Below are 26332 nucleotides of genomic sequence, written 5' to 3'. Positions count from 1 at the left end.
GCACTCCCTCGATGGCAAGGACGTACTTCTCAGATAAGGAGACCAAAACTGCACACAATACTCTAGATGTGGTCTCACCAAGGCCCTGTACAACTGCAGTAAGACATCCCTGTTCCTGTACTCAAATCCTCTTGCAATGAAGGCCAACATACTGCTTGCTGCACCTGCATGCTCGCTTTCAGTGATTGATGTACAAGGGCACCCAGGTCTCGTTGCACCTCCCCTTTTCCCAATCTATCACCATTCAGATAATAACCTTTCTTTCTGTTTTTACAACCAAAGTGGATAACCTCACATTTATCCACATTATACTGCATCTGCCATGTTCTTGCCCACTCACCCAACTTGTCTAAATCACATTGGAGCCTCTTTGCATCCTCCTCACAGCTCACATTTCACCCCAGCTTTGTGTCGTCTGCAAACTTGGAAATGTTACATCTAGTTCCCTCATCCAAATCATTGATATATATTGTGAATAGCTGGGGCCCAAGCACTGATCCCTGCGGTACCCCACTAGTCACTGCCTGCCACCCGGAAAAAGACCGGTTTATTCTTGCTCTCTGTTTCCCGACTGTCAACCAATTCTCAATCCATGCCAGTATATTCCCCCAATCCCATGTGCTTTAATTTTGCACACTAACCTCTTGTGTGGGACCTTATCAAAAGCCTTCTGAAAATCCAAATACACCACATCCACTGGTTCTCCCCTATCTATTCTACTAGTTACCACCTCAAAAAACTCCAGTAGATTTGTTAAGCATGATTTCCCTTTCATAAACCCATGCTGACTTTGTCCAATCCCGCTAATGCCTTCCAAGTGTTTTGTTATCACATCTTTTATAATAGACTCTAGTATTTTCCCCACCATTGATGTTAGGCTAACTGGTCTGTAATTCCCTGTTTTTTCTCTCCTTTTTTAAATAGTGGGGTTACATTTTCCACCCTCCAATCTGTAGGGACTGTTCCAGAGTGTATCGAATTTTGGAAGATGACCACCAATGCATCCACTATTTCCAGGGCCACTTCCTTTAGTACTCTGGGATGTAGATTATCAGGCCCTGGGGATTTGTCAGTCTTTAGCTCCATTAATTTCCCTAGCTCTTTTTTTACTAATACTGATTTCCTTCAGTTCCTCCCTCTCACTAGACCCTTGGTTCTCTAATATTTCCGGAAGGTTATTTGTGTCCTCCTTTGTGAAGACAGAACCAAAGTATGTGTTTAATTGTTATGCCATTTCTTTGTTCCCCATTAAAATTTCCCCCATTTCTGACTGTAAGGGACCTACATTTGTCTTCACTAATCTTTTTCTCTTGACATATTTATAGAAGCTTTTACAGTCAGTTTTTATGTTCCCTGCTAGTTTACTCTCCTGAGGTGCCCCACGTGGTTGTTACACAAGATTTGGGCTCATGAGATTGGGGTAATATATTAGCATGGATTGAGCATTGGTTAATGGACAGAAAACAGAGAGTAGGAATCAACTGGACCTTTTTGGGTTGGCAGGTTGTAACTAGTGGGGTGCTGCAAGGATCATTGCTTGGGCCTCAGCTGTTTACAATATATATCAATGACTTAGATGAGGGGACAGAGTGTAATGTATCCAAGTTTGCTGACTATACAAAGCTAGGTGGGAAAGTAAGCTGTAAGGAAGACGCTAAGCGGCTGCAAAGGGATATAGACAGGTTAAGTGATTGGGCGAGAAGATGGCAAATGGAGTATCATGTGGGGAAATGTGAAATTGTCAACTTTGGTAGGAAGAATAGCATTTAAAAGGTGAGAGACTAAGAAATGTTGGTAGTCAGAGGGATTTGGGCGTCCTTGTACACGAATTACAAAGTGAACATGCAGGTACAACAAGCAATTAGGAAGGTAAATGGTATGTTGGCCTTTATTGCAAGGGGGTTGGAGTATAAAAGTAAGGAGGTCTTGCTGCAGTTATATAGGGCTGTGGTGACACCAGACCTGGAGTACTGTGTACAGTTTTGATCTCCTTACCAAATGAAGGATATACATGCCTTAGAGAGAGGGTGCAACGAAGGTTCACAAGATTGATTGCTGGGATGAGAGGGTTCCTATGAGGAGAAATTGAGTAGAATGAGAGGTGATCTCATTGAGACATATAAAATTCTTAGAGGGCTTGACAGGGTTGATGCTGAGAGGCTGTTTCCCCTGGCTGGAGAGTCTCGAACTTGGGTGCATAGTCTCAAGATAAGGGGTTGTCCATTTAGGACTGAGATGAGGAAAAATTTCTTTGCTCAGGGTTGTGAATCTTTGGAATTTTCTACCTCAGAGAGCTGTGAATGCTCAGTCGTCGAGTATATTTAAGACTGAGATCAATAAATCTTTGGACATGAAGGGAATCAAGGGATATGGGGATAGGGCAAGGAACTGGAGTTGAGGAGGATGATCAGCCATGATCCTATTGAATGGCGGAGCAGGCTCAAGGAGCCATATGGCCCATTCCTGCTCTTATTTCTTATGTTCTGTCTTCTCTTTTGGGAAAAGAGCCCCAGCCTGTTCAGTCTTTCTTGATAGTTGTATTCTCACAGTTCTGGTATCATTCTTGCAAATCTTTTTTTCACTTTCTCCAGTGCTTCTGCATTTTTGTGACATGGAGACCAGAACTGTGCACAGCACTCCAAGTGTGGTCTAACTAAGGTTCTATATAAGTTTAATATAAGTTCTCTGCTTTTGAATTCTATTCTTCTATTAATGAACCCCAGTGCTTTGTTTGCACTTTTTATGGCTGTGTTAACCTGTTTTGCTGCTACTCATGATTTGTGAATCTGTATCTGCTGCTGTTTCATCTTACTTTGTCGATATTTTTTTTCCAGTTTGCCTTTCCTTTTTCCATTCTCATTACCTCTTAATTAGCTTTTTTCCAATCTATTCCTTTGATCTTTGACTTACTTACGTCTCTCTCAATCAATTATCTTAAATTGTATTATGTTGTGATCACGATTGCCTGGATGCTTCCATACACTTATCTGCTCTGGTTAAGTTCCCTTTACTAGATCAAGCAGTGATTCCTCTCTCGGTCTGCTTAGGTACTCGGTAAGAAAGGAGCCCAGTACACACAGTAAGAACTCATTCCTTTTCCCCTTTCACTATCTTTTTGTCAGTTTATTTGTGAGTAGTTGAAATTTCCCATGATTATTAGTCTTGCACTCATATTGGCTCTCTCCGAGAACTAAACATTCAAATTCACGTTGCAAAAAGTTCCCATGTGATTCCACCCGATTGCAACACAAAATTTTACAAGCTTCTGAACACTGATTGCAGTTCTGCTGCGGTGAGTGTGAAGCTGAAGCAACAGGAGACTATGTCCGTTGTTGGAATTGCCGTGCTCGTCCAAGTTTAATTTATGGTTTTTTGCAACTTAATTATGTTGCACAGTTTGTATTAGTATGACGGTGAAACCGTTTTGTGTGGCTACAAATGATTGGCAGCCTTGTAGGGTTGAATGACTTTTAGTCCAACTTTCCTTAATCAGAAAGGAAGCCCAGCTGTTGAATTGCTCCAAATGCCAATAGTCACAGAAGGGATGGGTCTGTATGTTACTGATACCTCTTCAAAGAATCTATTTCCACTTCAGGTCGTGTTCCTTACTGTGTTGATTGTACGTGTTCAGCCACATTACAATCGTGTGGTTCCGTGGAGGAGCCCAGATTCACATGCCAGGCAGTGAGAAGTTAAATTGAAATTCTGGTTTTGATTGGGAGATGGAGGGGAGGGAGAGGGAACAAGCTGAACCCTTCTTCTCTCAGACAAATTATTACTGAAAGAAGTACAAAAAGCTTCTTGTAGCACGTGTGAGAGTGTTACTGTGATCGTGTATCTGTGATGACATAAGCATGCATGTTCTAATGAAGCAAGTGGTGCATCAATCTGTGTATTGTTGTGGGGGAGCTGCTGTATCACAGTGTGGCAGGTGGCAGCAGGACAGAACTGGACCAACTTGAATGTTTAGTGCCACTTGTGAGGTCTGTAACATGTCTACTTGGCTTTGTGAGCAAAGCACGTGTTAGCAGATTTGGTGAGTGTGCATTGAATCAGATTTAGAAAGTTGCTGCTTCAGAGTTCTAACTCCTGAAGCAGAATGGACAGATTTGCTCATCTGGGCACTGATGAGTTTTGGGCTGCTGATGAGTTTACTTCGAAGCCTGTTGTCGGCCAGTGAAAAATCTTCTTTTAAAATAATCAGTGAAGGAATTTAATCTTTAGACTTGCATTGCTTTATCGGAACACACAAACATTTCGAATAGCTTCATTTTCAATAAATTACTTGGAAGTTCACTGTTAAGTAGGCAACCAAAGCAGAATTTCATAAATAGCACTGCAGTGAATGACTTTTGGGGGTTGAGAGGAATGTTGACCAGGACAGCAGGAGAACTCCTTGATCTTTCAATCGTGCTGTGGGATCTGCAGTGTCTACCTCAATCACTTAAACAGGCACACTGAATATCCCTTAGCTTATCTAGTAGAAAATGCGCAAAATAAACCCCTCCAAATTCAGAAAAGAATTTTTAACAAGAAGTTACATTCTGCAGTTTTCCTACCCCAGTTACTTTGAACTTATATTTAGCGTGGCAGTGGTGGTCTAATTTATTCTGTTGTTTCTTGCAGAACAAAAGCCAGCCTCATTGCAGAGGTGAATACAATGTTTACAGTACTTTTCAGAGCCACGAACCAGAATTTGACTACTTGAAAAGTTTAGAAATAGAAGAAAAGATCAATAAAATTCGATGGTTACCCCAGCAAAATGCTGCACAGTTCCTGCTCTCTACAAATGGTAAGTTCCTTCTTTGCCAGTGTTTCATCCTTTTGCATGGGACTGTTCCACGAGCAGTGCTGGCCTCCAGTGCCCCATCCAAGTGTCCACTATTCTGATGGCTCTTAACACCGAATGTCAGCAGTCTATTCACCGTGGTAGCCATCACAGTCGTGCTGTCATCCCATTGTCCACAGACAGACACTTCCAACAGGGAGCATGAGCAGAAACCTTGTCTTTTTTTAAAACTGCTTATTCAGCCTCCATTTCCCCAAAATGCTGCTGCTCCCCTCCCCTCCCCACCCCCCCACCACCAATCAAATGTGAAGAAACACAAAAATCAGCTTTTTGGATCTGACTGCCTGCAAATTATTTCTCTCCTCACGTGAAGACACCGGCTCAGGCTGGGGTTGTAGTCCATTGGTGTGGGTTGCTCTCAATTACCTTAATCTGCTGGCCATTCTCCATGCAGGAGCCTTCACAGGAACTGTCAGGGGCTGTTGAAGTCTGTTCTGTCCTCATCTGACATACACTTACCTGAACTTTCTAATGTCAAGATGGAGCGTGATATCAGATAGCAATGAGAAGTTGGATTCCTGGTTGAATTCCCCCACTTACTGTAGCGCAAGGATGCCAAGGGACTATTTTGGCCACAGCTAACTCAGCTGAAACTTAGGACCTTGATGCGCTGGTTGAACTACTCACTGGCAAAATGGGTGGAGTCATTGGAGAACTTCAAAATTATTTCTTAATGTGATGGTAGTCAGTTTGTGAATTGAAGAATATGGAAGAAGTGTTCAGTTTGTGATTTTTTTTTACATATATAACGAGTTTGTGGACATGTCAGAATCAATAAGGGGTTTTCATTTGGATAACTTTTTCTTAATGTAAAAAAAAACAAAATTAGCTCCAGTTTTCTCCCTTCTTGCCTGCAAGGCACTGACTTTGCTAAAGTTCAGTTCCATCGATGAGAACAGTCCTTCAGCATCTCACTCAATTGGCGTTTTCTTCAGATATGTGAGCCCAGACAGTATCAGCAGCCTATTTGGATCATGGGGACCGACCCTGATAGTGCTCTGACCAGACATCTGCACACATGCAATTTGCAGCCTTTGGGTATTAATCAGAAGTGGGCTGACTACTACTTCAAAAAAAAAATGTCCCACTCTTAACTGACTCAGGGGTACTGAGGCCCATTGTACTTCTTACCACCATCCCAGCGAAGATCAGCAAACTCAACTCAAGTCAGCAAATCTATTCAGGGACCTTTGTAGTCTGTGCAATTGTTACAGGCCATAGTGCTTCTGGCAAATAATTCATTGATTTTTGTTGCAAATGTAATATTCTTTGATATGTGAGGTTGCTTCAAAGTGGGGTTCTTTCAGCAACTGCCTTGAGGGAGTTTATGTGCTGTATGTTGCAGTGAGTACTTCTTTTTCATTAGTATTGTTGTGCGTCTTGTAACTTGCAAACCAGTGTGGGGTTTAAACCTGTTCATTATATCAAATGACCATTATAATTTTTTTGTTAAAATGTCTGTGCTTCACAAAAGGAATTACTTTTATAGTTCACTGACTTATGTGGGCAATAGTGGGTACAAGCATTGATTTCTAACTGGAGTAAGTTACTCTCATGGCATAATTTCCAAAGTTTGATGAGTCGCAGTGAAGAAAACAAGAGGTTCGAATGGGAGAGGCAATTCTTGCAAAAAAAAATGAGCAAACTTGTCATTTGGGTCCTTGATGGTGAGCCAAGACTCTTGGTGGCTGCTTCTTTTTTATAAATTTATTCGTTCATGGGATGTGGGCGCCGCTGGCGAGACTGGCATTGATTGCCCATCCCTAATTGCCCTTGAGAAGGTGGTGGTGAGCTGCCTTCTTGAACCGCTGCAGTCCGTGTGGTGAAGGTTCTCCCACAGTGCTGTTAGGAAGGGGGTTCCAGGATTTTGACCCAGCGACGATGAAGGAACGGCGATATATTTCCAAGTCGGGATGGTGTGTGACTTGGAGGGGAACGTGCAGGTGATGTTGTTCCCATGTGCCTGCTGCGTTTGTCCTTCCAGGTGGTAGAGGTCGCGGGTTTGGGAGGTGCTGTCGAAGAAGCCTTTGCGAGTTGCTGCAGTGCATCCTGTGGATGATGCACACTGCAGCCACTGTGCGCCGGTGGTGAAGGGATTGATTGTTTAGGGTGTTGGATGGGGTGCCAATCAAGCGGGCTGCTTTGTCCTGGATGGTGTCGAGCTTCTTGAGTGTTGTTAGAGCTGCACTCATCCAAGCAAGTGGAGAGTATTCCATCACACTTCTGACTTGTGCCTTGTAGATGGTGGAAAGGCTTTGGGGAGTAAGGAGGTGAGGCACTTGCTGCAGAATACCCAGCCTCTGACCTGCTCTTGTCGCCACAGTATTTATATGACTGGTCCAGTTAAGTTTCTGGTCAATGATGACCCCCAGGATGTTGATGGTGGGGGATTCGGCGATGGTAATGCTGTTGAATGTCAAGGGGAGGTGGTTAGACTCTCTCTTGTTGGAGATGGTCATTACCTGGCACTTGTCTGGCATGAATGTTACTTGCCACTTATGAGCCCAAGCTTGGATGTTGTCCAGGTCTTGCTGCATGCGGGCTCGGACTGCTTCATTATTTGAGGGGTTGCGAATGGAACTGAACACTGTGCAATCATCAGCGAGCATCCCCATTTCTGACCTTTATGATGGAGGGAAGGTCATTGATGAAGCAGCTGAAGATGGTTGGGCCTAGGAGACTGCCCTGAGGAACTCCTGCAGCAATGCCCTGGGGCTGAGATGATTGGCCTCCAACAACCACTACCATCTTTCTTTGTGCTAGGTATGATTCTAGCCACTGGAGCGTTTTCCCCCTGATTCCCATTGACTTCAATTTTACGAGGGCTCCTTGGTGCTACACTCGGTCAAATGCTGCCTTGATGTCAAGGGTAGTCACTCTCGCCTCACCTCTGGAATTCAGCTCTTTTGTCCATGTTTGGACCAAGGCTGTAATGAGGTCTGGAGCCGAGTGGTCCTGGCGGAACCCAAACTGAGCATTGGTGAGTAAGTGCCGCTTGATAGCACTGTCGATGACACCTTCCATCACTTTGTTGATGATTGAGAGTAGACTGATGTGGCGGTAATTGGCCAGATTGGATTTGTCCTGCTTTTTGTGGACAAGACGTACCTGGGCAATTTTCCACATTGTTGGGTAGATGCCAGTGTTGTAGCTGTACTGGAACAGCTTTGCTAGAGGCGCAGCTAGTTCTGAAGCACAATTCTTCAGCACTACAGCTGGGATGTTGTCGGGGCCCGTAGCCTTTGCTGTATCCAGTGCACTCAGCTGTTTCTTGATAGCACGTGGAGTGAATCGAATTTGCTGAAGACTGGCTTCTGTGATGATGGGGATATCGGGAGGAGGCCGAGATGGGTTATCTACTCGGCACTTCTGGCTGAAGATGGTTGCAAACGCTTCAGCCTTGTCTTTTGCACTCATGTGCTGGACTCCACCATCATTGAGGATGGGGATGTTTACAGAGCCTCCTCCTCCCGTTAGTTGTTTAATTGTCTACCACCATTCACGACTGGATGTGGCAGGACTGCAGAGCTTCAATCTGATCCGTTGGTTGTGGAATCGCTTAGCTCTGTCTAAAGCATGTTGCTTCCGCTGTTTCGCATGCATGTAGTCCCGAGTTGTAGCTTCACCAGGTTGGCACTTCATTTTTAGGTATGCCTGGTGCTGCTCCTGACATGCTCTTCTACACTCCTCATTGAACCAGGGTTGATCCCCTGGCTTGTTGGTAAAGGTAGAGTGAGGAATATGCCGGGCCATGAGGTTACAGATTGTGCTGGAATACAATTCTGCTGCTGCTGATGGCCCACAGCGCCTCATGGATGCCCAGTTTTGAGCTGCTGGATCTGTTCTGAATCTATCCCATTTAGCACGGTGGCAGTGCCACACAACACGTTGGATGGTGCGCTCAGTGCGAAGACGGGACTTCATCTCCACGAGTTCTGTGCGGTGGTCACTCCTACCAATACTGTCATGGACAGATGCATTTGCGACAGGTAGATTGGTGAGGACGAGGTCAAGTAAGTTTTTCCCTCGTTGGTTCGCTCACCACCTGCTGCAGGCCCAGTGTGGCAGCTATGTCCTTCAGGACTCGGCCAGCTCGGTCAGTAGTGGTGCTACCGAGCCACTCTTGGTGATGGACATTGAAGTCCCCCACCCAGAGTACATTTTGTGCCCTTGCTACCCTCAGTGCTTCCTCCAAGTGGTGCTCAACAATTCTGAAAGCTGTGTATTGATCAGAATGCGTGGAAATATACATATGGGTAAATGGAGCAAACTGCAGATATATCACATGCAATTGTGTGCTATTATCTTCCTCTTTCTGACGGATTTTGCATATCCTGCTTTCTGGATCTTAATTCAGTTGCCTATTTGCTTGAATGCTGATGTCCCATACCTCACTTAAAAAAACCTCTGATTAAGCCCTAATGAAAGCAATGATGAGCCCAAACCCCTTGCGGGTGTAATGATCTGGAATGCGCTGCATGAAAAGCTGGTGGAAGCAGATTTAATAGTAACTTTCAAAAGGGAATTAGATAAATACTTGAAGGGAAAAAATTTGCAGGGCTATGGGGAAAAGAGCTGGGGAATGAGAGTAATTGGTTGCTCTTTCAAGGAGCCAGCACAGGCATGATGGGCGGAATGGTCGCCTCCTATGGAGTGCCTACTATGTTATTGGCGGGGGAAATTTTAGGTACTGATCACATCAATCTTCGTCTGATCTCCAGTGTGAAAAAAAAAGCTGAGAAAGTTCTGAAGGCACCCAGTGGTAATTTGTTCATATCACTCAACTGCGGTACCAAATGCATTGTTCAACCTTGAATGATACTTCGTCCCTTTGCTTCAGTGCAATCGCTGACATGACTACTGAGTTGTACTACAAGGTCTGAAACCACTGTGCAATTATGCAAAAGCAGCAGCTATAACCATATAAAGTCTTTATTAACAGTTGATGGTCATTTCGGAATTACAGAATTTCCAGCACAGGAAGGGGACAATCAACCCATAATACCTGTGGCAGGACTAACTTTTTAACTGGAGGCCTCTACTCCAATCCCAATTCCTTACCTTTTCTCCATATCTATTTATATTCTTCCTTTTCAAGTAGTTATTTGGTTCCTTTTTAAATTGTCATAACCTCTTAAAATAGGTAATACTAATCATGCAGCAGTGCTGTTCAGTTACCATGGAAGTGGGGGAGCTGGGGTAAGGTTTCAAATTGCCATTGTGATCATCAGATGACTAAATCTGTAGTATGTTTGTGGGTGGGTGTATGTTTATCTCCATCTATTTTGCAGCAGTGGGAATGGAGTTGTGGGCAAGTCCCAGGCTATTGTGAAAGGAGAGTCCTGTGGAGACACAAGTTTGTGAATGTGTGGTTGTAGGTAAATTCTATCACTTCAGTTTTATATTTAGGCGTCAGCATTGGCTCATTGGTCGCACTCTTGCCTTTGAGTCAGACGGTTGTGGGTTCACGCCCTGCTCCAGGACTTGAGCACAAAATCTAGGTTGACACTCGAGTGCAGCACTGCTGGAGGTGCTATCTTTCAGATGAGATGTTAAACTGAGAACTTAATCTCCCCCCCCCCACCACCCCCCACCTCAGGTAAACGTAAAAGATCACATGCCACTGTTTTGAAGAAGAGCAGGGACGTTCTCTTCAGTGTCCTAGCCAATGTTTATCCCTCAACCAACAGCACTTAAAAAAAAAAGATTATCTGGTCATCACTGCTGCCTGTGGGACCTTTCTGTGTGCAAATTAGCTGCTGCGTTTCCCTTCATTACAGCAGTGACTGTGCTTCAAAAGTACTTCATTGGCAGTTAAGCACTTTGGGAAGTCCGGAAGTCATGAAAGGTGCTATATAAATGCAAGTTTCTTCCTCTCTCATAGTTCTTGAATTTTCTCAGATGGGTCGCTGATGGCTTTTCTACTTTAGCTGAGCAAAATCTTGTCTATTTGAGCCGATCAAAAAAGTATGGCACTGTTCTTGTGCTACTGACACAGCATGTTGCTTTTCGGAATGCAATTTATACTTGGATGACTTTCCATCTGGAGTTTTTGTAATAATATAAATGGTATCACTAGCACTGCACCTCCCCAAGTAAATCTGTGGACTTGTCTGGCATAATTCATGGAAGCATTTGTTTTGTGGGAGGCATGGCAGTGATTTGTAAGTTACTTCTGCGTAAACTGACTCAGGACATTGGGAATCACAAAACAAGGTCTGCTGTCTTCCTTCTGACCCTACCACCCATAATAAAATGTAGGATTTTTCTAAACCGTAAAGATCCCATGGGAGAAGAGTGGGGAGTTCTCCCTGTGTCCTGGCCAACATTCCTCCCTCAGTCAGCTCACTGCTGTTTGTGGGATCTTGGAATATGCAAAATGGCTGCTGCGCTTGCCCACATAAGTCACAGCACTTGAAAATAACGAATAATTTTGAGTCATGGAGAGATGTGATAAATTCCTTTGTATATTTAAACCTTTGTTTTCTTTTATATATCGTAAGAGTGCCATTAATACTGCCAGGTGTTTGTTCAATACCACGTGATTCGATGAGGGCACTGCTCTGCTGCCGTGCTGTTTCTGAACAAAAGAGCAAGTAGAAGGAGAAGTCTGTCTGTCCCTGGATTGTTCTGAGTGGGGTGTTCACAAATTGGTCTGGAATTGTGGCCCTTGTTGCAGTGAATGGGCCACGCAGCCTGCTCCTCATCAGCGGTGTCACTGGAGAAGTCTGATGCGGCAGGATTCCGCAGAGATTTTTAGAAATGTCACTCCCACTGACCTGGTGGAGGACAGTGCAAACATGTGCCATCCAAGTGTCCTGTCCAACATTCTTCCCTTGACCAAAACTCCCAAAAAACAGATTAACTATTCATTCATCTCAGTGCTGTTTGTGGGATTTTGCAGTGTGCAAAATGCATTGCCTCACCATATCAACAGACAGTTTGCTTGCTACAGACAAAGTCCCATAGTCCTTGACTTGTAAGAGGAATCAGTGTTGAGAATAATTACATGAAAATGATTTTGTGGGTCAGTATTTTGAGTGAACGTTTAAGGAAACAATTTACATATTTCCATTTTTAGTAAAATTATTCTGTGGTCGTGTTGTGGCATTGGTTTCAGTGTTCGCTGTGATGTGATGGATTTGACGTCAGGTCAGTATCATTCAATGTTTCCTACAGTCACTTTGCTTATGCAGTTAGTGGACCTTGATAAGATATCTGTTTTTAACAAATGGCTTAATGTTGAAATTTCCCTCTTTTGGTTTTGTATAAACTGGATTCTAAACACTCAGGTACTGCAATGGACTCATCTTCCACTCTGTGTGATGCAATTCAATTCTATTTTGTTGGTTAGATAAAACAATAAAGTTGTGGAAAATCAGCGAAAGAGACAAACGACCAGAGGGTTATAACTTGAAGGAGGAGGATGGTAGATATAGGGATCCTGCCACAGTCACTACACTCAAGGTGAGCACTCAGTCTGCGGCACAGTTGAAACTGCTTTTAAGATTACAGAAATTTGTTTTATGCATCAACAATGTTTCCATGCCCCGCTGATGTTGATGTGCGAAGTCTGGAGTGAATAATTTTAAAGGAGAATTCCTAGCCACTTAATATTTAACGGGGCTTTTGATGCTGTTCCAGGTTACCGGTTGCTGCAGAGCTCCTGGGCTCCGCTGTTGGTACGGAGACCCAAAACCCAAACATGGGGGAAGCTGCACTCCATGTTTAATTAAACTGGTGGCCCCAGCCCAGCCCATTGTGGCATTCAGAATCACATGTTCTTGTCGACCAGCTGGTTTGCACCATGGTCTGTGATTTCTGTTGTCCATATCTGGTGCTCGTGAGCAGTGCCTCAAGACTTCAGTATGTATTGGATTTTTTTCTATGTTTATTGACTTATGAGCACATTACTTCCGTTGCTGTATGAAACTATACAAGTTTACATCACAGAACGAGACATTCGTAGCATTGTGTCTGTACCTACTCTTTGCTCGAGCAATCTAAAACTAATCACACGATCCTGCTGTCTCTCCATAGGCATGCATCTTCTTCTGTCTATCCACTTTGCCTTTAAAAGATACAATGATCTCTGCCTCGACTATTACCTGGAACAAATCATTCCACGCTCCAGCAGTGCTCTGCATATAGAAAGTTCTTGTAACCTTACTGTCCTTGTGATGTTTTAAATTCAAGGCCTTTCATAATTTTAAAACTTCATGATTTTTGTTTTAAAAAGTTTTCTGAAATGACTAGTACTTGTTTTCTTTTGTGTGGCTCACATCAACTTTGAGAAGTGAGCACGAAGACGACCTCAGTGTGTGCTGGTGTTTGCCCTGCTCCCTGCACACAACTTTCAGAAAAGCTGCTATCAAGTGATGTGCTTTGCTCTGCTGTGCTTTCTTCTTCACTGTTCCAAGTTTAACATTTTGTTTCTGCTCGTTCCCAGGTGCCAGTATTCAAACCAATGGATTTAATGGTTGAAGCAAGCCCTCGAAGAATATTTGCTAATGCACACACATATCATATAAACTCTATTTCAGTCAATAGTGACTATGAAACTTACTTATCAGCGGATGATCTTAGGATTAACCTGTGGCATTTAGAAATCACAGACAGAAGTTTTAGTATCCTTATCGATGTGCACTTGAATCCCTTTCTCGGCAATCGTTTTTTGTACTGAGCTAACTTTTCTGTACAAAGGATTGTTGCACAGCTTGTTTTCTAGTTGGTACAGGCAGTATGTGACTGAGCCATATAGGCCATGAATGTCTTGAGCTCAATTCCCAGTCTGTGCTGAGCTAGCTGATGATGTCAACCAGCATGACTGTACGGTCATATGATTTGGCCTCAGTGCCCTGGGTCGGGTGGGGGGAAATCAGCCAGAATCACAGCTCCTCCTGACTATCCAGCGATTCCTGTGTGTGGATGTCGGGTGAGGATATTGGTTCTGCTGTCTTCCAAGGTCAAGTAACGGGCTGAGGCTCACTTGATTCGTGAATGAATAGCAGCCAATTGGGCAAAGCACTGGACTGCTCCGGCACTCTGGAACTCCATCCCAGCAGGAATTAGCACCTTCAGGAGAGGAATGGGAAAATTGTCTTTTGGAGGATAAAACTAGCCAAACATTTTCAATGCTCACCTGAAACATCATCCCCCTCATCTGCCTTCTCTTCCTCTCTTTCCCCCCCCCCCACCCCCGACCACCATCACAAACTGTAAGTTGTTCATCTGAAAAGAGTGAGCAGTTATATTGGACTTGCCACCAGCTTGCACCCTCCCCATCTCTTCCACTCTAGCAGATCAGCTCAGTAGATTTTCGCAGCTCCTCCAGGGAGTTCATCTGAGTCAAATACTCAGTGCAAAGAAATGAAGGAGGGTGTACCTCTCTCCTGCTCTGGCACAGCATGTTGTACAGCAGCATGCTTCGCGACCAGGCTGCAACAAGCATCGCCTTTTTGTTGGCAGTGTAATGACAAAATTTCTTTGGCAGGTAAAGCGGGCACTGATGCAGTGAGTTGTAGCCTTTGTGGAGTGATGCAGTTTTGGTTTCGACTTGGAGAGTGAGCTCTGAAGGATATGGGACAGTGTGACCGATGATGCGTGTTGATTCGTGACTTGGGATGAGCAGTCACGGAATGAGCCAGGCTTTTGAGAAAATAGGGCAGACACAGTTTTGGAAATGCAGTAGGAGTCAAGTTTATTATTTGTGCTTGGATGAGACACGATCATCCTTTAAACCTACCGTATCAAGTTGTAACCAGCTTGCAAAGGTCCTCCCATTCTTCATGCTTTTCTTAAAATGAGGCCGACCACCATGAACCCGTTCGAAAATCAGTTGTAAGTAGTTGGTGGAAACATGAACATCCTTCATTTTCCTCTGCAAGCACTTAATTGTGGGTGTTGGTGACTTTGCTAGAAGGGGTTAATGGAAAGGGATTGAGTGATCTGAGGAGTTGGGTAGGAGATGGATGGTCGTCCTGGGTCGAGTGATCTTTTCCTGTTCCCAAAATGACCCATCACAGAGGTGAATGGTACAGGATTGTTTTTGAAGATGTTTTATTTTTGCATTGCAACAAAAGGGGATCCATTTTCTTCGCTGTAACGTAAAGAAAACGGTTACTCGGAAAGACGTTTCGGAGATGTTAGCTGCAGGTGGCTTTTCCCATCCTCCAAGCAGGATGACGTTTTGTTTGGCCGGTAATCCGAGTATTGTCCTTGATGGCCTGTGTCTCAGATATTGTAGATATCAAGCCTGCTAACATGGAGGAGCTGACTGAAGTGATTACAGCAGCGGAGTTCCACCCCAATCAGTGCAACACATTTGTATACAGCAGTAGCAAGGGAACCATTCGACTGTGTGACATGCGAGCAGCTGCCCTGTGTGACAAACATGCCAAATGTAAGTATACTCCTCAGACTTCTATGCTTTAGTGAATTGTATAATTCATAAATGCTCCTTTTACCTGGCTCAGAATCAAGTACTTAAATCAGAAACCAGTGGCACTGAACCAGGATTGTTTGGTAGCAACTGACATTTAAGTGACCTGCTTCAGTCCGTTTGCAGGCAACCACTGGAGTAGACCACCAGTTGCTGGCCTGACAGACAAGTTTTATTTGCCCAGAAATGTAGTTTTTATATTTCTATATCTTATAGCATTTTTTCAGGCTTTCCTGATGGCTGAGAGGGTAAAACATGCTGCTGGATCATAGAAATGAGTAGAGTCCCAGGTTTGATCACTGCATTGTACAGAACTAGCTGATAACATGGCAATTCTGGTGCTATGGCATTATGCCCTGCATTTCGTCACCTTCCACTTTGAAACTGTGCCAAGCTCCAATGGCTTCCTATTCCCAAGTGAATTGATTTGAATATTTATATCCTCACCTTCAAATCATCCCAGGGCCTTGCTCTGGCCTACCTCAGCTGTATATTCCCGAGTGCAGCCTCTGGCCATGACATTGTTTTACTCCTTGTTTCCTGATCCTCAATTGATTACTGCTGATACCATCACAATGCCCCAAAACACCTCCACCGTGTCAACTCCCTGTTCAAAAAACTCCTTGAAACCTCTTCTCTTCAATTGCCGATTTGCCCCACCTCCTTTTCCCTTCTGCATGGAGTTTACTTTTTTTCCTCTTTGCCTTTCAAAGAGCTCCCTCCGTGCATGTGAGGAGCACTGTAGAAATGTAACTTGATGGAAGAGTTGTAGTTTACTTGTTAATGCAAATTGATAAACTTCGCAACAGCTGTGACCCTTGTTGCGCATGAGGTAGGTGACATGGCTGGCAAAATTCAGAGGCACCTGATTTACCGATTCATTCTGTCGATTGGCATCAAGCATTAATTTACAAGATTTCTAGATGGTAACAGAGGGAGAACACCCAAGAGTCTTGTTAGGATTGAAAGCCAAGACCATTTCACAAGTGATGGGAACATAGGAATTTACAGGATAATTACAGCCCACCATGCAGGTCTGAATGTCTGCAAATTATCATAGATCATTCTGTGACTCTTGCCCTTCAGCTACTTTCCTTGTCAAATGTGATTAACAAGACAGCTTCTTCAACCATATGTTTTGCCAAACTTGCACTAGCATTACTTGTAAAGACAATGCTGAAGCTGACTGGTAGGACTTGGATATAATTCTGTTGAAGAGGTGGTGTTGAATATATTGTACAATCAAGGCAACAGGTTCAGACACGAACCAAGGAACAAGAGCAAGAATGGAGGGGGGCAACTCTCTGGATATTAACCACCCCAACTTTTTTCTCCCACAGTGTTTGAAGAACCTGAAGATCCCAGTAACAGGTCGTTCTTCTCAGAAATAATCTCTTCAATATCAGACGTCAAATTCAGTCACAGTGGTCGTTATATGATGACACGAGACTACCTATCTGTCAAAATCTGGGACTTAAATATGGAAAGCAGACCTGTGGAGACATACCAGGTACACAGGCTCCTGCCATTTTATGTTGTGTGTTCCTCTGAGAGCCTGAGATACTGTTCACTTGTTTGTTGTGTGAATTTTGTGGTTATCAAGGTGAGGGACATTGAAGCAAGGGAACACTTTCCACTTCATGCACCCAGTGTTGGTGTCAAAACATTTCTAGGTCAGGTGCAGCACAGGTTAGAGTTAAAGTTCCCTCTACACTGCCTGAACAGTTCATCAAAAGAACAGCACCTGCTGAAGCAGTGTGACATTTTTCCATTTGTCTACACCTGTAGTTTACCCAGCAAGTAAAATTGCCAGTTAGTGACACATTAGGGGCACTTCGTTCTGTAAACCGATTTTCACTCGAAACTGTCCAAGCTGATTACAGTAACTTGGAAATGAGAGTATTGCCTTTCCTCACATTACGTTGTCTTTTGTGTGTACAGTATCCTTTTGATTTAAACTGCTGATTTATTCATATTAACATCTGTCTCAAAAAGGATCTTGGAGACGAGCACGCTCCAAGGTGCGCTCGTGAATTCTATTTGGCTGCTTCAAAGTGTGTTTTTTCACTCGAGCTTGCACTTGATCATTGATGCATAGGGTGTGGACGATTGTACTTCTGTGCTTTTTGGATGAAAGTTCAATGTTAGAGTAAGAAAAACTTGCACCATAAAGTGCCTTGTGACATCTCAGCGCTTCACATCAAATAATGAATTACTTAGTCGCTGTTAATATAAACAAGCGTGGCAAACATTTTGCAAGTAGCATGATCCCACAAACAGTTGTGAGATGAATGACCAGTTAATTGTTTTTTGTTATCATTGGTTGAGAGAAGAACCTTGTTGCACTCCTTTCCTCAAATAGCATCCTGGGATCTTGAACATCCACCTGAACCTTTGCAACAAGTAGACGGGGTCTCAGTTTAACGTCCAAAAAACGACACTTCGGACATTGGAGCCTTCCCGCAACATTGCAGTGGAGTGTCCTCCTAAATTATTTGCTGATGTTCTGGAGTAGAGCTTGCATCCACAGCACTTCTGACTCAGATGAGAGTGCCACCAGCGAAACTAAGCTCAACACTAGATGCAAGATAACCTATCGTGCACATTCGAAAAAAGTATTAACGCAGGAAAATAATGGGGTTAGGGCAACGCTAGACAAAAAAACTTCTGTGACTGAGTTATGCAGTAATTTCTGGCTTGGGTTCTACAGATTCTCCAGATCTGTTGTCACTATGAAGTTGCTGGCGTCTGTTGTAGAGCTTCACAAATGTAACTTAGTGTTGGTGCCAGCCGAATCCTGAATCTTTGGTTTAATTAATGTAAAAGTTGGGTGCACATGTCACACCCTTTTAAGTGCCTGAGATATTACTGTCTATGCTGCAGCTCACTGCTTTTTCTTTTTCTTTTGTGCTTTTCTCCATGTTGTTGCCCTTCATTTTCTCAATCGCTCTAGTTTGAGCTAAGGGAGTGGGGAAGCACTGCGATAGGCAGCAGAGGTGTTAATGAAATGAGCAAATGCATTCAGTGGAGATGAAAGAAGCAGGGACCTTCAACGCAGAGGCAGTCACTTAATTGGAAAGGATCGTTCCCAGTTTTTTGAAATGCTCAAATTTAAATGGGGCTTTTTGGAAGTTGCATTGGATTCTGACAAGTTGAGAACAGTTTCCAGCCATAATCTGAAGAACAAAATTGTTCATTTGCTTTTGGAGCACAGGCAACCATGTGTTACAACAGGAGAAAGGGAGGAGAACAAATTGCGAAAAAATTGTAAAGCTGTTTCTGTTAATAACACCCGCTCTCTTCCCCCCCCCCCCCCCCCACCCCAAAAAAAATTCGAATGATGTTTCTAAATTTCACACCTGGCTGTGTCAGTTATATCAAGTCTTATCTGGTGTATTTGAGCATTTAAATGACAGTCCAGATGTGCAGGAAAATAATTGTGTCCTTGTAATTTATGTGGAATTCCAGTCCAGCATTCACTCAGTACAACTGTCTGTATTGGTGCTGATTCACTGTTTGTTCTTACAGGTGCACGAATACCTCCGAAGCAAATTGTGCTCGCTATACGAAAACGACTGTATTTTTGACAAGTTCGAATGTTGTTGGAATGGCTGTGATAGGTAAAGCTGATTCTTCTATTTTGAGATCCTCAACTGTTAATTTTCCTCTGGTTCTCTTATTTCTGCCAAGGTGTCATGGGACAGATGATTTCTGCATGCATATGTTGCAGGTACAGTTTGAACCTGTGCTTAGCACCAGTTAATTTTGGTTCACTCGATACACTTTGGGCTTATACTTAGGTTTGCAGCGTAACAACACTTGGCCAGTGTTATCCTCTTTGGGGTTAAATTGGCTCCAAGATGACATGTCTGGCGACGGAAGGTTGAAGCCATGCAGACTCAGTAAAGCAATACCTGAGCTAGGCAGGGAATCATATCATCTCTGCCCACTCACCAGCAATGAGGCCACAGCCACCACAGGAGAGGCAATGCTGGAGCTGAACATGTTGCAACACCACTGCTCGACAGAAAGGGCTACCCTTTCCAGGGAACTGCTGATGGTTGACCAACCAGCCTGGCTCATGAATGGAGCTTTGGGACTGAGAATCTTCCCACTTGGTTTTAGAGAACTCTGCAAACCAGTCCCCAAGTGGGTAGGGTAGCCCTTTCTGTCGAGCAGTGGTGTTCCAACATGTTCAGCTCCAGCATTGCCTCTCCTGTGGTGGCTGTGGCCTCATTGCTGGTGAGTGGGCAGAGATGATATGATTGTTTCTGCTTGGTGGATGGAGGTTGATGACTGGATTTCTCCTCGGTGGAAGGTGACGGGGTGGTTTCAGCACGTGTGGGGGTACTGGGGTGGAGCATCCCTGATTTCAGCTCAGTATCAGGGTGGGAGACAGCTGCCAAGATTTTCTTGTATGGGGGAGGGATTGTTGCAAACTCACTAGTGGGAGGTGTGGTTGGCTTGATCTCTAATTGTTGGGGTTGGCTCGATTTGTGATAAGTGGGGGGACTGGTTCAGCAAATTTTTTTGACGAATACTTCAGGTGCATGCCTTGCAGTTTCTTTTCTTGGTCACTGAGTCACTGGTTAGCGTGCCAATATGCTTCTGTTTCTGACTTCAAACTTTCTTGTACGTCCAGACAAAATTCATTTATTGCCAATCCAACTTCTCTTACCCCAGTGATGTGCAGCGTGGCCCATATTCAGTTGGCTCACCGACAGACTCCCACACACCAACATTTAGTTTCAGCAAGTTCACGTGGTTGACAATTGAAGGCATAAGAATTTTGACGGCATAGGATGTTTTGCAGTATTTATTTTTCCAATCGGCTGCATCCTGGGAGACCATCAATGCTTTTCTGAAAGGGACTATGTTGGGATGACTGAGGGTTTGGGGTTGTTGTATCAAGTTAGGTGCTGCCCATTGTAATGTCCGTGACATAACATCGTCACTGTCCCACTTACGTGCAGTATCTTTGCAATGCTGAGTCTGTTCACTTTTATTTTTGTGTGTAATAGATGATGGTGGCCATGTAAACCTTTTATTGTGTCCACTTGATCTATATGTTCATAGAATCATAGAATGGTTACAGCATGGAAGGAGGCCATTCAGCCCGTCGAGTCCGTACCGGCTCTCTGCAAGAGCAATCCAGCTCGTCTCACTCCCCAACCCTTTCCCCGTAGCCCTGTAAAATTTTTTCCTTCAAGTACTTATCCAATTCTCTTTTGAAAGCCACGATTGAATCAGCTTCCACCCCCTCAGGCGGTGCATTCCAGATCAGAACCATGCACAGAGTATACAAGTTTTTGAAGTACAATTCAGTACTTTGTCCTTCCAAACTTGCATGGAGAGAGCACTTTGAGCTGTATAGCACTAGGGTGAAGTACTGGTGGTGGGAATCATTTGAGGGAATGAGTTGAGTATCACACAAGTGGTGTGTTCCACAGTTTGACATGTGTTTACTTAAACTCAGTAGTGTATTAGTGCTCATACTCTAAATCTAGTGCAAACACATTGAGTTCTAATGAAGAGGAAGCAATGTTCAAAAGCAGCTAGATCCTGTTTTTACTGAAATCCTAAATTTGTATACACTTCTCTTGTTGAAAACGTTTCTCAAGTGATGTCATCAGTTAAGAAAGCAATGTGAGAAGCATGGCTGAGATCGTGCCCTTGGTCTCGTTATTGGAGCAGCGCAATTCAGGGGATCAAAATGGGGAGCAGCCGATGCTGCGTAAATTGGGTGACAGAACAAATAGGACAGTGAGACTTTGCTTAGTGTGTAAATGCATCACTTGTTTGGTGGTGAATCATAAATGCCATAAGGTTCCAGCTTTGACTGGAGATTTGCTGAGCTAGCAGTGGCAGCATTTGGGGCACAACAGTTGGCCTCCGTGCATTTGAGGGATAAAAATCAGGCTAGGTTTCTGGGTTTCCATTCCTGATGGCTGTCCAGTTGCCACTGCATCACTGCTATGTGCAAGTGGGTGTATGTGTTGGGTGATGACAAGGTCAGATTCAGCTGTGATGCCCTTTACAGTTAAGTAGCATATTAGCATGTCAGCATTATGATCTCGACTCTCAAAGAATGGTGATTTGGGTGAGGTACTAGAAGGTGGCCAACACCTGTTGAGCAGTGAAACCCAACAAGTCATCCCCATTTTCATGAGAGGTTGATGAAAAATAAACGAGCAGTTTTTTTGAAGGGAACTATCTGAGAGTTTAGAAAATTAAGTGAAGTTGGAAGGCTGAAATTTCCCAGTGGAGTGTTAATGATCTTGTGCAAATATGCCAAGCAAGCATTTCAGATTGCAACAGTGTCCTATGTATTGGGTTATTAAAATGCCTGTGTATTTATTTGCTAATGCTTGTATGTTTTAACCCTTCCAGTGTTGTCATGACTGGGTCGTACAACAATTTCTTCAGAATGTTCGACAGAAACACAAAACGGGACATTACGCTAGAGGCCTCGAGGGAGAACAGCAAACCACGGGCCATCCTGAAACCACGCAGGGTGTGTTCAGGTGGCAAGAGGAAGAAGGACGAGATTAGTGTTGACAGTCTGGACTTCAACAAGAAGATCCTGCACACAGCTTGGCACCCTAAGGAAAATATCATAGCTGTAGCCACAACCAACAACCTGTATATATTCCAGGACAAAGTGAATTAAAACCAATGCAGTGAAGAAAGAATCCGATTCCTGCCTAGTTAAGATAGCGTAGCCTTTGTATCTTGTAAGAGAGAGGCCCATTCTGGCCCCCCTCCCTGCCTCCTCTCTTAAATCAGTGCCATTTATAATGCACTCACCAGTCACGTTATCACAATTATTTTTGCTCCCGTCCCCCACCCCACCCAAAGTTGCTGTCCATGGTCGCTAGTCATTCGGCGGGGAGGGAGGTTGTCTCTTCTCATTACAAATTCTGGGCCACTACATTAGCATTTTACTACATCAGATGTTCATTTAATCCACTCCTTTGCCTTCCATTGTGGTGAGGTCTCGAGGAAGAAGTCCTCCAGTCATGATATGGCAATGTTTTACTGTGTACTTTCATTAATGTAATGTTCTATGCCCCCCCCCCCCACCACCCCTTTTTATCGACATACAGCTTGTTGTTAATGCTTGTAACATTCCTCCTCTGACCTCACGGATTCCTCCTTCCGGCCCTGTTGGAGCGTACAGGACACGACCAGGTCAGAGTCGGGTCAGTGGGTCAGGTGGTTTTTGTTGCATACAGATGTTTTAACAACCGACTGTAATATTGCTGCCCTCGCCATTTCTGGCACAAGAAAAACCTACTGAATAAAAATGATAAAAAATAGCTCCTTTATTTGGTGCTTTTCTTTTTGAAATTAACTGTAAACTGTCAAATCCCATGTACTTTTTTTTAAAAAAATGAATGCATTAAAGAGTGTGTGTCTAATACCGGTAAGTTTTACTGATGTTTGCTGTAATGGAATCTGAATCTAAGTATTTTCTACTCGGTGTTAATAAACTTGTGCGTTTTCAAGGGGACACCAGTGGACTTGATGAAGTCCATCTGTGTTTTTACTCTCTTTTTAACCCCCTTTTGTTTCTTGAAGCTCTCATGTTCACCAGATGGGTGGGATGGTTAGAACCCATGATCCCTGGCCTTGAGGTTCTACAACTGTAGAAATGTGGGAGTGTATCCATTTCTCTCTGTGAGGAAATGCTTTGCGCCAACCATGCTGGCAAGGCTAAGATTGGGAACTTGATATGTGTGAAATGACAGGTGAGAGCCACCATGTCCCACCATTCTGTTTTGTTGTGTTAAAGGTCCAATATACTTTCTCCATCTATGTTTTCCTGATTTTGTAGCCCTTGCAAAAACTGGGCATCCTCTTTCTCTGTCTCAACTGGTGAGAAACAGTGGAAGAATACAATAAGTACTACCTATTGAAGTAAAATCAAACTGCATCCCAAATGTTGCTCTGCTTGGACCATTTCCCTTCTGTTGTATGTAAAAAAGCACCTCCTGCATAACAAGATGATTACAAGAGCCAGAGTTCTACCATTAAATGTTCCAGTTCATTCAATTCGAAAATAAAATGAATCCCAAAACCTGCAGCACAATTGAGAGAGTAGAACCATTGCCTTGTTGGCCCAAAATGGTTTCAGTTCCCATAATGTAGGATTTTCCAACCGTTGCTGGAACTCAACTTTGAGTTGAGTGGGTGTTTCAGGATCATACTCGTGGAGTTTTAACGTGCTGCATGTTGTTTTAAAACATTCTTTTTCTGATTTGTGCTGTAGTACAACGCCACTGTTGCAGGTCGCCTGCCAGGACCTCAGCCAAGTGAGTGTTGGCAGGCCATTTGACCATGGAGGGCGCCAGCACGATCCCATCTTTTCTGACATCACCCTTCCAGCATTGGACTATTGGATAGTGAACAGGACCAGGAGTTCTGGTAGGTTTTCCTCTCCCTAATTGGAGAACACTGAGGCAAGTAGTAGCATCTCTGCCACCAGCCTGGCTGAGGCCGGTTAACTCAGCACAGACCAGGCGTTGAACCCTTGACCTTTCCAGTCTGGCTCAGTACCACACTAGACAGTGCACTCACCAAATGAAACATGGGGAAACATTCTTCATGTTTAATTGACTGGTTGATGACCAAGTTCTGTGTTGGGATGGCTCTGCCGCTCACATGCTGACACTCATTGGCAGTTGAGGCTGACGATAGAAAGTGACTTCAGAAAATGACTTTGGAATCTTCAGCAAAACTGCAATACTGTTTTTTTCCCTCGCTTTGTTGCTTCCTGGTCAACATCCAGAGCCAGTTGGGCTTCCTAACACAAGGATTCCTGATGGAAACATTAATACCTGTGTGGTTGATAAAGGTGAAGCTAACCCCATCAGACACGGGAGATGGCAACTTTCTACTGGACTGAAAAATCCAATAAAATGTTGACGAGCTTGATGACCCCATAGAGACGGATGTTTAGATGATGCTTTTCTCTAGTGACTGAGTACTTGATATCATAAATACAACGCACTCAACAGATTTTGATCTGTTTTTGGCCAGAACTTCAGGTTTGTATAATTACTTAATCCTAAAATAGGATTACGGTCCAATTTGTGTGTACAATGTTACATGCTAGAGCTTTTCATATATAAAAAAATTTACAAAATCCTATCTTACACTGAGGGGAGTTGCAAGAAATGTTTTCTAATCCAGTTTCATACAGGATTGTTGCTGTGATTTTAGGATTTCACTGTAATTACGGATTCACTGAAATCTGAGCTATGTCTGCTTCAAATTGAGATCAATTGCTGGGATTGTGCATCTTGATGGGATCATGGCCTTCTATTACCTTTGTGGAAAAGTGATGCATTGCGGGACTAGCAGAGAGGAAACGAGCAGGGCTCTTGTGTAACAAACTACAGTATGATTGTGCAGCTTAAACATAAATTAAAGAGTGACAAATTACTGAATGTGAATACGTTAATTTTCTCTTCTTGGGGGATGGTTCTGTGGGTGCTGGCAACCCTTGATATCTTGTCCAAGTGGCTAAGTGTCAACAGGCTCTTCCACCGTGGAGGGTGGCTCGGCTCAGCTCAATCTTACCCTCACCTAACACTGATGATGCTGACCTCTGCACTTTCCAGAAATGGTCACTGGATTTTCATCAGAAGTGCAAAACAAGTCCCCTTCACCCCCACCACCTCCCCTCCCGTCCCCAACTGCTGCCCTGGCAGTTAACTCTCCAGTTGGAAATTGAACCTGGTCGATCTGGCTCAGCGACATGTTGCCTTTACTGAGAATCTGAAATTTATCTCTGGTGAGTTTGGCCAAATAACTTTCAAACACTTCATATGCACACGGCAATGACTGCTCAGCTCATGAGCGAAGTAAAACTTCAGCATCATCCTATGGAATACAGTGTTCAGATAAAACTTGGCACAAAATGCTCTTTGTTGCACTGTAAAAGTAGCAAGATTTTTGGCTTCTCACAAGAAGATAGAATCTTTAGGCTGAAAGGCCCAACAAGTTCATCCCTTTTTCATTGGTCAACCTCACCTTATCTGCTGCCTTATGATATCTCTCAACAAACTATTTAAACAAAATGGCTTTCAGCTCGTTCTAAAATTATTTTGAAAATCCTGTTGGGTTGTTGAGAATGACTCATTGGGCAAATGCAGCTTTAAATTTCAGCATATAGTTTAAGTAACTAACTGAGTTATTTTGCAAAGTATGAACTTCAGGAATATAAATGTGTGTCTGTATTGGTTTGTAGTCTGATTGATTGACTTCCAGTTTTTCCCCCAATTTTTTCTCTTGAAGGAACTGACTTTTATTTGGGTTATGGTTCTAGTGGTGCTGAAAGGCCTCCAGTACCTCTTGCCAAGTGGCCAGGCTTCATACGTGATCCCGTATGGTGAGTATTGACAGGCAATTCAAGGGTCTCGCCCAATGTTCACCCTCATTTTCCTGCAGGGGTCACTGGACAATAGTGAGGAACAGCAACACTGGCTCTCTTCCCCCCGCGCTCCCCCCACCAGCCCCCCGCCCCCCCCCCCCAAGCCCAGGGTACTTAGGCTAGCTGTAATGTGTCTGGACAAGATCTGCTAACTCACTACGGCTGGGGATCAAACTTAAAACCTCCTGGCCTGTATGACTTAGTTGATTTGCCCACTTAGCTGTCAGGGAAGTAACTTAAAATAGGAATAGAATGCTTGTTCTTGCATCAGGTGCGCAATAATCATTGCCACAAAAGTGATATGTAATTGCGGTGGCCGGACCTGAAGTTGAAGGAGTGGCGGCCCGATGGCCAGAACATTCCAGAAATAATGAAATCTGTTTTGAAAGCGTGTATTACTTGGAGAGGTGAAGTAATTTTATATTCCTTTTATTGGCTGTTAGGAATATGAAAACCATGGAATTTTTTTTGGTATTTTTTCCCCCCCATTCCCCTTTTATCTCCTGAGGTGCTGGCTGCCCCCTGCTTTGACTGTGAGCAGTGTGTGGCACCTGGCTTATCAAAAACAGTTCAGTCACTCACTGCAGTTGAATGTGTCAGAACT

The 26332-nt window shown here is 43.7% G+C and overlaps 1 protein-coding gene across 1 annotated transcript in view; it reads left to right on the top strand.

Annotated features, from left to right (window-relative positions):
- ppp2r2aa (protein phosphatase 2, regulatory subunit B, alpha a) overlaps positions 1 to 22609 on the top strand; it is a 68662-nt gene extending 46053 nt beyond the window's left edge. Inside the window, exons 4-10 of the mRNA XM_068001074.1 lie at positions 4627 to 4792; positions 12204 to 12316; positions 13299 to 13476; positions 15087 to 15251; positions 16631 to 16800; positions 18819 to 18910; positions 21681 to 22609. Coding sequence (XP_067857175.1) covers positions 4627 to 4792; positions 12204 to 12316; positions 13299 to 13476; positions 15087 to 15251; positions 16631 to 16800; positions 18819 to 18910; positions 21681 to 21960 — 1164 coding nt within the window. The 3' untranslated portion in view covers positions 21961 to 22609. The remainder of the gene's footprint in view (positions 1 to 4626; positions 4793 to 12203; positions 12317 to 13298; positions 13477 to 15086; positions 15252 to 16630; positions 16801 to 18818; positions 18911 to 21680) is intronic.
- The last annotated feature ends 3723 nt before the right edge of the window (positions 22610 to 26332 follow it).

Source organism: Heptranchias perlo, chromosome 20 (assembly GCF_035084215.1).
Source record: "Heptranchias perlo isolate sHepPer1 chromosome 20, sHepPer1.hap1, whole genome shotgun sequence".
Taxonomy (NCBI): domain Eukaryota; kingdom Metazoa; phylum Chordata; class Chondrichthyes; order Hexanchiformes; family Hexanchidae; genus Heptranchias; species Heptranchias perlo.
Note: the sequence above shows the minus strand (reverse complement) of the source record. Positions and strands in the feature narration are given on the sequence as shown.